The 14478-nt window shown below is 49.9% G+C and overlaps 6 protein-coding genes across 6 annotated transcripts; 4 read left to right on the plus strand and 2 right to left on the minus strand.

Moving 5' to 3' along the window:
* Positions 1 to 94: 94 nt before the first annotated feature.
* On the plus strand, positions 95 to 1404 carry BP5553_09273 (putative Vacuolar protease A; the record flags this gene model as incomplete). The annotated part of the gene is made up of 3 exons (XM_032017896.1): positions 95 to 347; positions 406 to 1232; positions 1288 to 1404. 3 exons carry the CDS (start codon positions 95 to 97, stop codon positions 1402 to 1404), a joined length of 1197 nt encoding a protein of 398 aa, XP_031865803.1.
* Positions 1405 to 3033: 1629 nt separating this feature from the next.
* Positions 3034 to 4676, plus strand: BP5553_09274 (putative SIK1-involved in pre-rRNA processing; the record flags this gene model as incomplete). The annotated part of the gene is made up of 3 exons (XM_032017897.1): positions 3034 to 3203; positions 3258 to 4377; positions 4431 to 4676. The coding sequence occupies 3 exons, from the start codon at positions 3034 to 3036 to the stop codon at positions 4674 to 4676; spliced, it is 1536 nt and encodes a 511-aa protein (XP_031865804.1).
* Positions 4677 to 5118: 442 nt separating this feature from the next.
* On the minus strand, positions 5119 to 6531 carry BP5553_09275 (p-loop containing nucleoside triphosphate hydrolase; the record flags this gene model as incomplete). Its single annotated transcript, XM_032017898.1, has 3 exons — positions 5119 to 5340; positions 5398 to 5848; positions 5900 to 6531. The coding sequence occupies 3 exons, from the start codon at positions 6529 to 6531 to the stop codon at positions 5119 to 5121; spliced, it is 1305 nt and encodes a 434-aa protein (XP_031865805.1).
* A 613-nt stretch (positions 6532 to 7144) lies between these two features.
* Positions 7145 to 7735, plus strand: BP5553_09276 (Prefoldin; the record flags this gene model as incomplete). The annotated part of the gene is made up of 5 exons (XM_032017899.1): positions 7145 to 7205; positions 7262 to 7332; positions 7383 to 7507; positions 7558 to 7618; positions 7670 to 7735. The coding sequence occupies 5 exons, from the start codon at positions 7145 to 7147 to the stop codon at positions 7733 to 7735; spliced, it is 384 nt and encodes a 127-aa protein (XP_031865806.1).
* Positions 7736 to 8929: 1194 nt separating this feature from the next.
* Positions 8930 to 9931, plus strand: BP5553_09277 (uncharacterized protein; the record flags this gene model as incomplete). The annotated part of the gene is made up of 1 exon (XM_032017900.1): positions 8930 to 9931. One exon carries the CDS (start codon positions 8930 to 8932, stop codon positions 9929 to 9931), a length of 1002 nt encoding a protein of 333 aa, XP_031865807.1.
* A 670-nt stretch (positions 9932 to 10601) lies between these two features.
* Positions 10602 to 14154, minus strand: BP5553_09278 (Bromodomain-containing protein; the record flags this gene model as incomplete). Its single annotated transcript, XM_032017901.1, has 3 exons — positions 10602 to 11777; positions 11830 to 12980; positions 13032 to 14154. 3 exons carry the CDS (start codon positions 14152 to 14154, stop codon positions 10602 to 10604), a joined length of 3450 nt encoding a protein of 1149 aa, XP_031865808.1.
* Positions 14155 to 14478: the final 324 nt, after the last annotated feature.

Below are 14478 nucleotides of genomic sequence, written 5' to 3' on the forward strand. Positions count from 1 at the left end.
CTCATTCATCCATATCTATTACTTCGACAGTACTAGGTTGTTCGTCCGCTCGCTCGTTCCCATCGCATCGCATCGTGTCGCATCGATCGCAATCATGAAGGGCGCACTCATTGCAGCAGCTTCGCTGCTTGGCTCGGTGAGCGCGGGCGTCCACAAGATGCCCTTGAAGAAGATCTCTCTTTCCGAGCAGCTGGCCGGTGCCAACATCGATACGCATGTGAGGCAGCTCGGCCAGAAGTATATGGGCATCCGGCCTGAGTCGCACGCCGAGGAGATGTTCAAGGACACCTCCGTCAAGGAGAACGGCGTACACCCGGTCCCCATCAGCAACTTCTTGAACGCCCAATGTAAGTGCTTGTATATCTTATCTCTATATATCGCAATTTGGTCTAACCACGATCCTAGACTTCTCCGAGATCACCATCGGTACCCCACCACAGACATTCAAGGTCGTCCTTGATACCGGAAGCTCCAACTTGTGGGTTCCATCCGTCGAGTGCGGTTCAATCGCCTGTTATCTTCACACCAAGTACGATTCGTCAGCTTCGTCGACATATCAGAAGAACGGCTCCTCATTCGAGATCCGATATGGCTCTGGTAGCCTGAGCGGGTTCGTCTCTCAAGACGTCATGTCAATCGGAGACCTCGAGATCAAGAACCAAATATTCGCCGAGGCCACCGAGGAGCCCGGCCTTGCATTTGCATTTGGTCGCTTTGATGGGATCTTGGGTCTTGGATTTGATACCATTTCCGTCAACAAGATCCCCCCACCATTCTACAACATGCTTGACCAGAAGCTGTTGGATGAGCCTGTTTTCGCTTTCTTCCTCGGCGATACTAACGAGGGAGAGGAATCCGAGGTCACCTTCGGTGGCGTCAACAAGGACCACTACACTGGCAAGATAACTGAGATTCCATTGAGACGCAAGGCGTACTGGGAGGTCGACCTTGATGCCATCACTTTCGGCGATTCTACTGCCGAGCTTGATAACACTGGTGTCATTCTTGATACCGGAACTTCCCTCATCGCTCTCCCATCGACTCTTGCTGAACTCTTGAACAAGGAAATTGGTGCCAAGAAGGGCTACAACGGACAGTATTCTATTGAATGCGACAAGCGTGCGAGCTTGCCAGATATTGCGTTCACCCTCAGCGGCTACGATTTCAGCATTACCGCATTCGACTATATCCTTGAAATCCAAGGCTCCTGCATCTCCAGCTTTATGGGAATGGTGAGTTAATCCTTATCTCTGATCATCGAAAGCTAGGTCAACTAATATTATACAGGACTTCCCCGAGCCGGTCGGCCCTCTGGCCATCCTCGGTGACGCATTCCTCCGAAAGTGGTATTCCGTCTACGACCATGGCAAGGGAACGGTTGGCCTGGCTAAGTCCAAGGCGTAGATCGTCTAAAACGAATAACGGTGACAAAGGGTCGAGTTGGAGACGCAGAAGACTAGCACTGAAGTCATATTTCCTTACACTGTATTCTAAGAAGTCTGGGAAGTTTTTCTTATCTGATTTTGCTAGAAGTGTTTGAGCAACAGGTGAAAGTAATTCTCTCTCGCGCAACCAAGGGGTTCTTTTGTCGCATACGTATTCAATGGATATTGTACCACTCCACCTACTCTCTGGTAGCTGTCAGTTGTGACGTTATTGGGATGTCCATCATCCGAACGCCGTCCCTATAGCACAACTCCCCATCCATCCACAGCTCCCCTCCAAACCCAGCATGCAAGTCACTCGTGAAGCTGTTTTTACAGTACACGTTCTGTACTAGCCACATCCTCTTGTCCAGTGAAGTGGCGTGGGTCAATCCCGTCTGAATAATTATGCTCTTGTCCACATGGGCGGCGAATCCAGCTACATCATCATCAAGACCATCATGAGCCTCTTCCAACACCCTAGCATATTCCAACACCTTGACAAAATAGCGAGGCATGCTAAGCCTAGAATTATATGGCAGATTGCTATTGTGGGTGCTTGAGCCCGGACTGATATGGGGAAACACCTTCCCAATCTTCTCGGGAACGATGACCCTAAATTTCTGCAAGCGGCCACGTCTCGACCAGTCGGCGAAAGCCCTCAAAGCTCTCCCGGTATTCCCAACACCTGTGAGGAAGAAGGAGCCGAAGTCGATTTCCACGTGCCGGATATTGCGACTCAGCTGATCCCTCAGGGATTCCTGCACCATGACATCCGTCAGAAAGTCAGTCGCCTGGAGAAACAGCGCGTTAAGCTGCCAGAGGAGGTCTTTGCTTTCATGGTGGATTTGTCTGTTTAACCGCAAGAGCGAGAGCCTGATTTTTAGATGCTGGAAAGAGAGGTTTTGTTGCGGGTGGAACGGAAAGATGATAAAGCGTTTTCTGGTAGTATCGAGAGAGCGCCGCAGAACTACGAAGCCAGTCTTAGATTGTAAGGCGTGTCTGTAAATCTCTAGCCGTATTTCGAGGGGCAGTAATTCTAGGAAAAGACAAGGCATTGCGCATATATATCATCTCTGAACGATTGACCACCCGATGTCAGGCTGAGGTGCTGCTGTTGGAAATGCATCACTGGAGGGGGAATCGCTCGCTTTGGCCTTGATATAAAAAGCGGCACTACGCGCAGGTACTAATCATCTTGTAACAATGTCTCCAAGAGTTTAAACTATCCTCGAGAGTGTTTCGGTCTATTTCACATATTTCTTAGAAGCAGCAAGACATCTAGAAATCCACGTCTCGAGAATGTACGAGGTAATTCGTTAATACAGAGTCCTCCATTCCCTTAGCGTGCCGCTTTTACGGAGTCGGGCCTCCACATATAAACCAGACCATGCCACGTGACTGGCATGGCGCCGGGTTCTGCTCTAAGCGTTCCAATCGCACTCGGCAAGAAAATTTCCCAAAAAAGAGCTTCACCTCCAATTGAAATTTCCCAAGGTCCCAAAGAATAAACTCGCAACGCAGCACGAACCAACCCCAAATATTATTTGTGGGCAGAGACTACCCGCCTAAGCCTCTGAGATACGAAGGCTCTCGAGAGCTCGTCGAAATGTCCGCCATTGATTATCTGCTCCACGAGAGCTCGGTGGGGTATGCGATCTTCCAGGTCGTGCACCAAGCCGATGTGGTTGGGAACCGATTGAAGGAGGTTCAAGATGCGGCTCAGGATTTAGCAAAGTTCGGGAAGATGGTCAAGCTTGTCAGCTTTGCGCCATATAGGTATGCGCAGTGATTGTAGATCAAAAACGAGAACAGAACTAAACATTCGATTAGAGGAGCGGCCGAAGCTCTTGAGAACATCAACCTGGTATCCGAAGGCGTCCTGTCCGACTACCTCCGCTCGAACCTCGAATTGAACTTGCCAAAGCCTTCCAAGAAGAAGAAGGTCGTGCTGGGAGTGTCCGATAAGAATTTGGCCGGAAGCATCAAGGCTTCGTTCCCTGGTGTCGATTGCGAGACGGGCGAGACCTCCGAAGTCGTTGCAGACTTACTTCGTGGCTTGCGGTACCATGCGGGCAAGCTCCTAAAGGGTCTTCAAGAGGGCGATGTCGAGCGAGCACAACTCGGTCTAGGTCACGCATACTCCCGCGCCAAGGTCAAGTTCTCGGTCCAGAAGAATGATAACCATATCATCCAGGCCATCGCAACCCTGGATCACCTCGACAAGGCTGTCAATACCTTCTCCATGCGTGTTCGCGAATGGTACGGCTGGCACTTCCCTGAGCTCATTAGAATCGTTTCAGACAACCACACCTACGCCAAACTCGCACTACACATTGGTGACAAGCAGACTTTAACCGACGAATCTCTACATGACCTTGCTGCCATTGTGAACGACGATGGAGATATCGCTCAAGCCATCATTGATGCAGCACGCGTGAGCATGGGGCAGGAGATCTCAGAGAGTGACATGGAGAACGTTTCGGCATTTGCGAACCGTGTGGTTAAGCTGGCCGAGTACAGACGGTCGCTATTCCAGTACCTTGTCGACAAGATGGCTATTGTTGCACCTAATCTGGCCACCCTAATCGGCGAGGTTGTTGCAGCACGGCTGATCTCCCACGCTGGTTCCCTTACCAATCTTTCAAAGTACCCCGCCTCGACTGTCCAGATTCTTGGTGCCGAAAAGGCCCTGTTCAGAGCCTTGAAGACCAAGGGCAACACACCCAAGTACGGATTAATCTATCACTCAAGCTTTATCGGCCGTGCAGGCGCAAAGAACAAGGGCCGAATCTCAAGATTCTTGGCCAACAAGTGCAGTATTGCTAGCAGGATCGACAATTTCTCAGAGGAGCCATCCACCAAGTTCGGTGAGGCGTTAAGAAAACAAGTCGAAGAGAGATTAGATTTCTACGCAAGCGGAACCGCCCCAACGAAGAACGAGGATGCTATGGTACGACCCTCTTCTCTATCATGGTTTTGAATGACTACTGACGTACCCCACAGAAAGCAGCCATGGACTCAGTGCTAGCAGATATCAACGTTGCAGACCCATCTGCCGATGCCGACATGGAAGACATTGCACCCAGCTCCGTCCCCAAGCAAGAAAAGAAGTCCAAGGATAAGAAAGAGAAGAAGGATAAGGAGGGCAAGAAGGATAAGAAGGACAAGAAGCGGAGACACAGCGAGGCTAACGACGACGTCGAAGTAGATGCGGGCGAGAAGAAGAAGAAGAAGAAGTCCAAGAATTAGTTTTGCATAGGATGAGTGTGGCAAGCTAGGCATGATCTGATCTTCATTGTGTACATCTCGGTGGGCCTCTGGCGTGGTATTGGCTGATTTGTTTACGGATGAAGAAAACCGGCGTTAGTGGTTGGAAGTTTGGGAAAAAGGCTCTATTTACTGTTGTTGTTGTGAGTAACGTATTACTGGTAGATAGATACCGAGGTACTTGTGCAATGTTATTCATGTACGTCCGACTTGATTTTTTGTCCGGCTCATATGCTCTATATCACGCTGGCTACATGTATGATTCTCCCCTTCTCCCATCTCGTATTCCCCCCGTAAGGACTCATACACCACAAGAACGCCGTACTTCGCCATGCTAGCCGTACTTCGGAAAGCTCTTCTCAACTAATCATCAAACTTCGTCAATACATCACATTTTCAGCCATCTCTTCTGAGATGGGACACGTCATGAGCCTTCACTACCAAACTCCTTCGTCCACTCTTCGCTTCGCTTGATATCTTCTTGAGATACGGTTGGTCTGGCGCCCTTGACGGCTTTGACGAAATCCTTCAGTTGCAAGGGTGGTTCGAGGAGCTTGTCAGAATCCACCTCTGTCCAGTTCATCTCCATGGCACCCTCATCCCCCGGCGAACAAGGCGTCACTTTCTCAATACCGTTATCGTCGACCTAAATATCAATCAGTTCACTTCCTCTAAAATAGAATATCAAGTCAATTTAGCTTACCTTCTTGTAGTGCGTAGCGGTTTGGATCAACCGCACCGGTTGCATAAGTGCATCTTGGACGGCAATACTAATATCACTCCCCGAGTAACCTTCACTCAACTCCCCAAGTTTCTTAAAATCTGTCTTTTTAAGATCGCACGGCGTAGTGCCAACAGCAATCTCGAACATGGTTGTCCGGGCTGCTGTATCAGGTAGCGAAATGTGCACACGCCGTTGGAAACGGCGACGAATAGCAGCATCTAACTGCCATGGGATATTCGTAGCGCCGAGGACTAGAACACCTTTGCTGTCTCGGCCTACACCATCCATCTGCACCAGCATCTCTGTCTTGATACGTCGAGAAGCTTCAGATTCTCCTTCGCCTCGAGGACCACAGAGGGCGTCGATTTCGTCGATGAAGATAATCGATGGCTTGTTTTCGCGTGCCATGGCAAACAGTTGTTTTACTAATCTGTAAACTTATCAGTAAATGCTAGGTGATGTTTCTAGGGGCGGAACTAACCTTTCAGACTCTCCCATCCATTTGCTGACCAGATCCGAACTGCTCACGCTGAAGAACGTGCTATTTGCCTCCGTAGCCACCGCTTTCGCCAGATAACTCTTTCCCGTCCCCGGTGGTCCATAGAGCAAAATCCCCTTCCAAGGCTGTCGCTTGCCTGTGAAAAGATGTGGGAATTTTATAGGCAGGACAACGGCCTCCTTCAGCGCCTCCTTCGCGCCCTCAAGACCCGCAACATCTTCCCACCTGATATTCGGCTTATCCTGTAGAATGGCGCCAGCAAGAGCGTTTCTCAGCTTCTTGCTATCTGCATCCTCGGTTTCCTCCCCTTTCTCGCCCTTCCCTCCACCGCCTGTACTACTCCCATTCGCTCCCACCATGCCCGGTTTCTTCTTCCCCTTATCCGTGTCTGTCAGATGCGTCTTCAGCTTTTCGGCCCGCTCCATGTACTCCCCCGCCTTAGCCCTTATCATCTCCTTAGACTTGGTGTTCTTCTCCCATTTTAGTGCTAGCATGAATAGCTCTAGTGATTGGTAGTATAGTTGGTATGCTTTCTCGTATTCAGCTGCCGTGTCTGCCTCGATAGCTTTCTTGACCACCTCTATTGCGCGGCCTAGGAAATCGGTATTCGACATGCTTGCGGTGGGGGACGGCTTCGAAGGTGGGGAAGGTAAACCGGATTGTGAAAATCACCCAAAGCCTTGAAGCTAGAGTTTAAAGGCCGCGCTGGAAAGGCTTTGGTAGAGTTTATTCAAGCCAATAGTTTCAGAAGCAATATCTATCGCGCTAGGTTGCAGAGCAGGAGGCGGGGAAGCTTAGGGGAAAACTGGGTGGAGCCTGCTGTTGTTTGTAGGAGATCCTTTTGGCAGAAAGGGTTCAAGTTTGGCAGTCGCACGTCAACACCCAAGGACAAGAAAGCTTGCGACTGACAAGAGGGACCCCGGAGGTGTTCGTTGTCTCTGTTGTTTTTGAGAGTAGGGAGGTTGTCAATGACGACCAGCTTCTGTCGCTTGGCGTTGCCTGCAACAGCCTTGCCCCGCGACAGGGAACCGCCAAACTAGCCCACGACACCTAAACCTGGCCCTGGGTATTATTATATTTCTCGTCGCAACGAAGCATACAATTCCTCACTTTGTGGCATTGCATTGATATTAAACTCCTTCGGATAGTACATTCTCCATCTAAGCCCTAATCTCCGCACCATTAGAGATACTACCTCGCTGCTCTGGTCGATATTTTACCTCCATCATGGCAGACACACAACAACGCCTCCAGGCTCTTTCCACCCAGTATGATGCAGTACAACAAGGTCAGTGATGGCTTCCTTGGCCCCATTTGCCAGAAAACTCTAACATTGCCCCACAGAATTACAATCCTATGTATCATCACGGCAAAAGCTCGAGTCACAGCAGCATGAAAATAAGGCGGTGCAGAAGGTTCGGTGCACCAGAACCGAAACCAGCGTATGAATTGCTAAGAAACGCAGGAATTCTCAGGACTGAAAGACGATGCGAATATATACAAACTGGTTGGCCCGGTGCTATTGAAGCAGGACAGGACGGAAGCGGTCTTGGCCGTGGACGGGAGATTGGAATACATTGACAACGAGATGTATGTCCCCTACCCAAAGGGTTTATGGATTGGTTCTAACTCCTCGATAGCCAGAGAGTCGAGAAGCAGATTAAGGAGGCGGAGGATAAGACTGACGCCTTAAGGGCACAGGTAATTTCATCACTATCTTGATGGGTTGCTCAGCGCTAATGGGAATATCAGATCATACAGGTACAAGCGGATGCTGCGCCCCAGGGTCAAGGACCCCAGGCACAGGTAGCGGCTTGATTTAGTTCTCATGATTTGGAGTTGGGGAGTAGCATTGCTTGGCGTATAATATTAGACACTAAAAGAGTGCTTCGATTGCAGGTTGCCATGTTCTTGATCGGTCCTATGATTCTGCCCCACATGTGTATTGCTGCGAGTGCGTGCTACTGACCTTTTTATTTTCTTGCGGCAGTCCATGTCCATATTTTGGAGTTCCATCTGAATGTCCTGAAGCCCCAAGCCATACTGTTGCGGTAAATCCACTTTCCTTGCGTAGGTACTAGAGCGTGTCTCCAACGAGATTTAACACAATTCCATCTAATGGGGGAATGACAAGCGTCATTCTAGATGGTAGGAGATTATTGCCAGTGTATTCCCTCCGTTGAGGATCTAAATGTGCATGTAAATTAAAGATTCTTCGTTATAACAGAGTAGCCAGTCCTGCTTCGCCTGCCACGGAAGCTCGCTAAAAGGGGCACCAAAACCACCGACTTGGTCTCTTACTATTCGAACAAGATCGGCACCTATGGAGGGCTACCTAAAGAGCTAGGTTGTCGGCACCTGCATTTTTCTTGTTTATATACATATGCTCGCTCTTCTCCAGTAGCGTGGTTGTGCCAGCTAGCTAGTGAAGAATCGAAACCGGCGGGTCTTCAGATAGGTTTGGCAATTGATAATGCTTAAGGAGTGAGCTCTGATTAGTTGACCACTACAATAACTTGCTTCCAGGCTCCTATTGTTCCACCGATTCCCGACTTGGTGATCCCCATTGTTCAATGCTTCTCCCCTTGTTCAGTTCTTTTCCCATTGTTCAGTGCTTTTCCCCTTGTTCGGTTATTTTCCCATCGTTTAGCCATTCTCTATTGTCCACCCATTTAGTATTATCCAATCGTTTCCTTCTCTTTATCTATTCCCTCCTATTCTCCAAGCTCTTATTTTCGGATTACAGTAAACCTCCCCGGCCCTCTTAAACTCTGTTTGGCCCTCTTCAACTCTTCAACCCGTGAAATCTATTTACACCAAACCCCTCAGATACCCACTCGAATTTAGTGCTAGACTCTAAGCCTCCGGTACCCCTTAAGCACCTGGCACTACTTATACTACTAGTGCTTATACTGCCCTCATAGCTATACTTGAGGCTAAGAACTTAATCGTCAAAGCCTATACCGAATAGTTAAAGCTCGTAGACCTCTACTTAAGGTAAAACGAGAAGAAATGTCACCCCTGGCAAACATGATATCCACACTACCACTTGCACCAGCCGGCGCAACAGCTGAGAAGGCTAGACATGCACTCGCTAAGGCTTCGGTTTCGGGCTCATCATCTACATGCCAACCCAGTCCCGGAGCGACCAATCCTAACCACATGTCCAGCGCTACGCTGACTTCGACCAATTCATCCCCCTCCGAACTATTGCTAAAACAAACTAGCTCGCAAGATCCACCCGCGATCATCCATTCTTCGACAAAGCTTGGCACATCTACAGATCTTAGGGAATTTACTGGATTCCCCGAACTACCCCAGGAGCTTCGCGTTAAGATATGGAGATACGCAATGTCTAGGCCGAGAACTCGTCAAGCAGCCCCACTACATTTCCTATCGGGGGACATCTTAGTCAAACTTTCAGCCTTACCGCTCCTGACAGTTTGCAGCGAGTCTTATAGGCTAGCCTGCGAAACTTACTGGCTTTCACTCGGGAATGATTCAAAATATACCGTAAACAAAGGTTATGATATTGGCTCACGAATCAACCCCATAAACGACGTTGTCTACCTTCCTAACACCATGGGAGGGGTCGATGTACCTGGTTGTCTCTCGACCTTCGCCCCTACTACCTTTTGTAACGGCGTCATGGATCAGATTCTCTGTAAAATCCAGCACCCGGCAATCGACGGACCTCGCAATTACCTCAATGTAGTACTTAAATGGGACCTTTGGTTCTTGCGTCGTACAAATATTAAAACTTTGACACTCACACTGCATTCTTGGGATTGCCGTCGAATCTCACTGCGGCAAAATTTTAACGCGGATTTGGAACTGCTACCACCAGCGGATGGAGTGGTTAGCAAAGGAATAGAGCGACACATTTCGGAAATTAGGGATACGCTTCAGAAGAATAGGCAAGGACAAACGAATTGTCCGCCCAACCCTGAAGTGAAGGTGGCTGTTTTGTGCATAGAGGGAAAGGCGTGTTGCATTCCATTTAAGGAGGAATAAATTGGGAGATAGTACGATGCTAAATTCAGTTATATATACGGAGCAGGTACGTAGGTACAACACAATCAATTCATTTCACCAACAAAAACCTCTCGTCAATCATAATTAAGTGATTCAGCTGCCTAGGGAGCCAGCAAAAGCCAGCTACCTTTTCATAAAATACAACGTTCAAACTAAACACCGCAGCGGGCATATCCATCCATCCAACCAGATGATGATGTTCCCAATGACACTATCGAGTCTTAAATTCAAGCGCTCAACTCGGACCGGCTAGTTACCCAACCACATGCATCCATGCAAAATGCAAGAGGTCGTCTGGAAAAATCAAATGCAAAGCCGCACTCTGTAGGCTGAGCCTCTTTTTGATCATAAGTATCCCCTCCCATTCCTATCATACCCAAGTTCTCATTGTCCGATACGCCGGGGAAGGAGGCAAGGTCTCTTGGTACAGGGAAAATTGCAAAAGAAAAGTGTAGAAACTAGATAAGACAGCCCCCAAATTATTCGTTCCGGGTATCCTTCCATTCCCATATGTACGTGCGAATTTTTCATAAATGATCGATGGATCAGTAATCAAATGAGATGTCGTCTGTGGGAAGCAGCAGGCTATGCGGAAAATGAATGTATCTTGACGACACCGAAAATAGGAAAGTTATGCAGGGTGGAATTATTATCGCTCAATGCTCTCTGGGCTCATCATCCCAATTGCCGAGGCATCGTCCTTCTCTGTCTGGCTCATGTTGCTCTGGCTCTCAGTCCTCTCCATAGACACTGGCCCGCCATTTGGCAAGCCTAGCTTCAGCTTCTTTGCTGATGCGGTGAGCGCATTGCCTTTCTCCGGGCTACCGTTGATACCGGATTTGGTACCCGTAGTAGGATCCATCGCTGTGCCGTTATCGAGCTTCTTCTTTTTCTTCGAGTTCCCACTCTGCTCTTTCAGAGGCCGTTTCCTTGGGCTGGTGATCTTGCCGGTTGGGCCGAGACGGGGCCGTGATGGTCTTTGCTTAGGGGGTAGTTCCTCGTCTTCCAGTAACGGTTCATCGTCATTGGCATGCAACTTCGCCAGAAAGAAGTTTCTGACAAGGCCAATCTGTTCCTGGAGATTCTCTTTGGTGACTGGCTCCGGTGGTGGTAACGGCGGGAAGATTTCGGCCGTCGGCGCCGACGCAGTAGGGCCAGGATATGATCTGTGGATCTTGGCATGCAACAGATGCAGAGGAACAGAGAGACTCGACATCCCGAATTCAGAATCCAACCCAAGGGCCTTGAAACCGAAGAAGTCTTCCCCCAGCTCTTCCGCAAAGTCACCACCGACGAACTGTTCACTTCCATCATTGAAAGCACCAGATCCATCCGCGCCGCCATCAGTGAGAGCAGGACGTAGAAGGTCGGAAAGGTGGGCCTTCATACGTTCATGCATGACTCCGAGTTTCGTGCCTAGACGCTCCACGTCATCCTTTACATAGCTCTCCAAGCTTTCCACATCCATGCCATTCTCACTGAGGGTATGGAGGAGCACCTCCTCATCAGTGAAATGCTCTTGCCACTTTTTCCCGGCTTCTGCAACAGCCCCAGTCGCTGGTACTTTTGGGGCTTCTCGATAGACGTTAACTGTTCGTGCAATTTTGGTGAAGAAATCGCCCGCAATATCAGTAATTACATCAAGAGCACTGGGCTGAAGCTCTTCAAATCCAGCATGATAGCAAAGTTCAGCAACAGATCGCTGCATAGTGGCTCTGCAAACCCAAGTTGCCATGACCGGTCCGTCATCTGAGGTGACATGAGGTTCAATATCGGCTTCAACAAACGGCTCCGGCTCGTATTTTGGAAACTGATTATTATACATCTAGTACCAGTTAGTATCAACAAGTTGTGTGCAACATTATCATGAAACATACCTGAGCCTGTATTTGCATCTGTTTGATGACGCCGATTTTGGAGCATAACTTTCTAGTCTCTTGCATCTGTCTCATATTCGCCTCGATCTTTGAGGTCAAGAAGCTTTTCGGGGCGGTGAAGTGGCCGGGCTTGACCATGCGGAGAAACTCTTCCGACTGATCGATCACTTGCCCTTCCGAATCTTCAATCCACTGGTGCCTAGGCGGTATATCTGGGATAGCCGAGAGCGGATCATAATAGTCTGGCAAGACGCGTTCCTCTTCACCCTCCATTCCCTCTGCTAATGTCTCTGTCGCTTGAGCCGATTCCTTTCCATCCTTGCCAACATCTGCTTGAGACACGTCTGCTTGAGCTTGCTTTTGGTGACGGAGCCATCGCCGCATTCCAGCTTTGGTTCTTACTAAAGCTGGCTCATCTGGATTGAGTCTGTCCCCTTTGAAGAGTCGGTTGCGTTCTTTAGCCACAAGTGCACGGTCCTTCTTTGTGACTTGTTTCCAAATTTTATATTCCTCATCTTCTCGGATATCCTCTGCAGCAGCACCAAGGGCTTGCCCCAGCGACATTTCGTTTATTGAAGGTCCGTCAGTATCCATTCCATCGGCTTGACTTCCCAAGCCTGGAACGCCGTTGATTCCTCCAGGAGTGATCGACCCGAGTGGAGGTGTAGCAAAGCCATTGCTTCCGTCAAACCCCGTCTCGGATCCATCGTGGCCCAGTCCGTTGAGGACACCGTTGACCTGAAGGGCGGGTTTCTGGTCGATCCCTGGTGTCCCTTCATCTTTTCCAGGGCCGGACTTTCTCGCCTTGGTCGAGCCTTTCGCGCCAGCCTTTCGGCCTCGCGAGGACATGATCGGCTCGTCATCACTGTCATCACCGGCATCGTCTTCGCCGCCATTTTGCTTTCGGCGCTCCTCGGCTTCCACCTCTGCTCTAGGTCGAATAACAAGGTCCGGAATTAGCGGAACCAGCTTCTCGGCTTCCTTTCTCATTGAGTTGGCATTCCGCCGTAGTGCGTGGCCAATATCGGCGTTGTACTTGAGGCAATTACCCCATATCAAATCCAGATCGGCGACGAACTCGGCCTTGGACTTATACGTCAACGTCTTCAGCTTCTTGGTCATCGTTCCAAGATCCATCGGATGTTTAATAACTTAGCAGAGTTAGTCGGTGCGGTGGACTTCATGGTGGCCGCTTTACTTACTATTATAGTAGTCAGGAGCCTCACGCTTATTCACTCTAGTAAGGAAAGGGGCCGAATATTCGGTCATCGCCTTCAGTTCGCTGAGGACCTTCTCCGCAGCTTCATAAAGCTCCTCCTGGTGGACGTTCTCCTCGCTCGCCCACTTGCTTCTATTCTTGCGAACCTCGTTCATCAACGCACGCAGCTCGGCATCTGAAGCTTTGACCTTCTCGCGCTTGAGATCGATTCGCGCAATAAGATGCTTCAGCGTCAAGCTCGACGCGCCCAAGTTAGCGCTACTTAGGGAACCATGATGCTCGCCGGCTCCGCCGCTTGTGTTATTGGCATTTCCACTGTGGTCCATCTCGGCATTGATCTGCTTCTCGGCCTCCTCCAACTTCTGCTGCTCCAGCATAGCAACTCGATCATTCTCCAATGTATAAAATAGGGTATGGAAGCTACGCTTAGCCGCTTCTTCTGTAGCTTTCTTCTCCTCCTCCAGCTGCTTACGCGCATCTTCGGAAGATCGGGGTTCTTGCGCTGCTTCGTCCTTGGGTCCTTCTGTCTGCTTCGTAGGAGATAGGTCTGAGGATACGGGGGAGCTGCCGGATTTGGATGGTGATAACAAGGCATTGGCAGATTTATCCTTGATCTGGGTAGACGCTCGTATATCCTCCTCCTCATCGTCATCATCATCATCATAGTTATCCTCATCAATGGTGCGCGCAGACTTCTTGGGGGTCTGGGCCTTAGGTAGCTCGGCGGTGGAAGGCTGTTCTGCCAATTGATCGTGATGCGCCGACGCATCCTCCGCAGATCCGCGTCCTTCTGCAAACTTATTGCCTCCAAACAGGTCCGCGATGCGTGCTTCGCTGCGCCGATATAGCTCCTTGAAGAGCGCCTTCTGGTGCTCCTCCTCGGCATTGTCCCTGTCTCCATCATATTGTACGGCGGCCGGTTCAGCCATTGTGGCATCATCAAAGAGCAGCGAGGGCGTATTCGAGCGCGCCGGCGTCTCGTCGCGATGATTGAAGGGCTTGCTACTCAGATGCGACGATGGCGGAAGCCAAGTATGGTGTCCATGGGCGCCGTTGGTGATGGAAATGGCGGGCCCAGCGGCTGAGGGTCCGGATCTCGACGACATCGCCCCCTCCCACGCGCAGCAGCGCGGAAAATAGGCGTTCGCGACAAACCACGAAACCTCGTCGAAACGGCTTCAGCGACTCGTTACTTAGCGGGAATAGGAATTTCCCTCATTTGTAGTTGCGCCGCCGTTGAAAGCAGGACGAAATTCGATGGTTGAGGTGGTGTTCTTGATGGATGGAAATCATCGATTTTGGCAGAGTCGGTCGGTTGTCGTTCACACGTCGTCAGGATGGCTGACTGAGAATGGGAAGGGGATGGTTCTAGCGGGAGTTGCAAGCAGCTGGGCGAGCATCTACGACGGACAATACGCAGGGACATAGGG

Source organism: Venustampulla echinocandica, assembly GCF_003357145.1.
Source record: "Venustampulla echinocandica strain BP 5553 chromosome Unknown scaffold_10, whole genome shotgun sequence".
In the NCBI taxonomy this organism is placed as follows: domain Eukaryota; kingdom Fungi; phylum Ascomycota; class Leotiomycetes; order Helotiales; family Pleuroascaceae; genus Venustampulla; species Venustampulla echinocandica.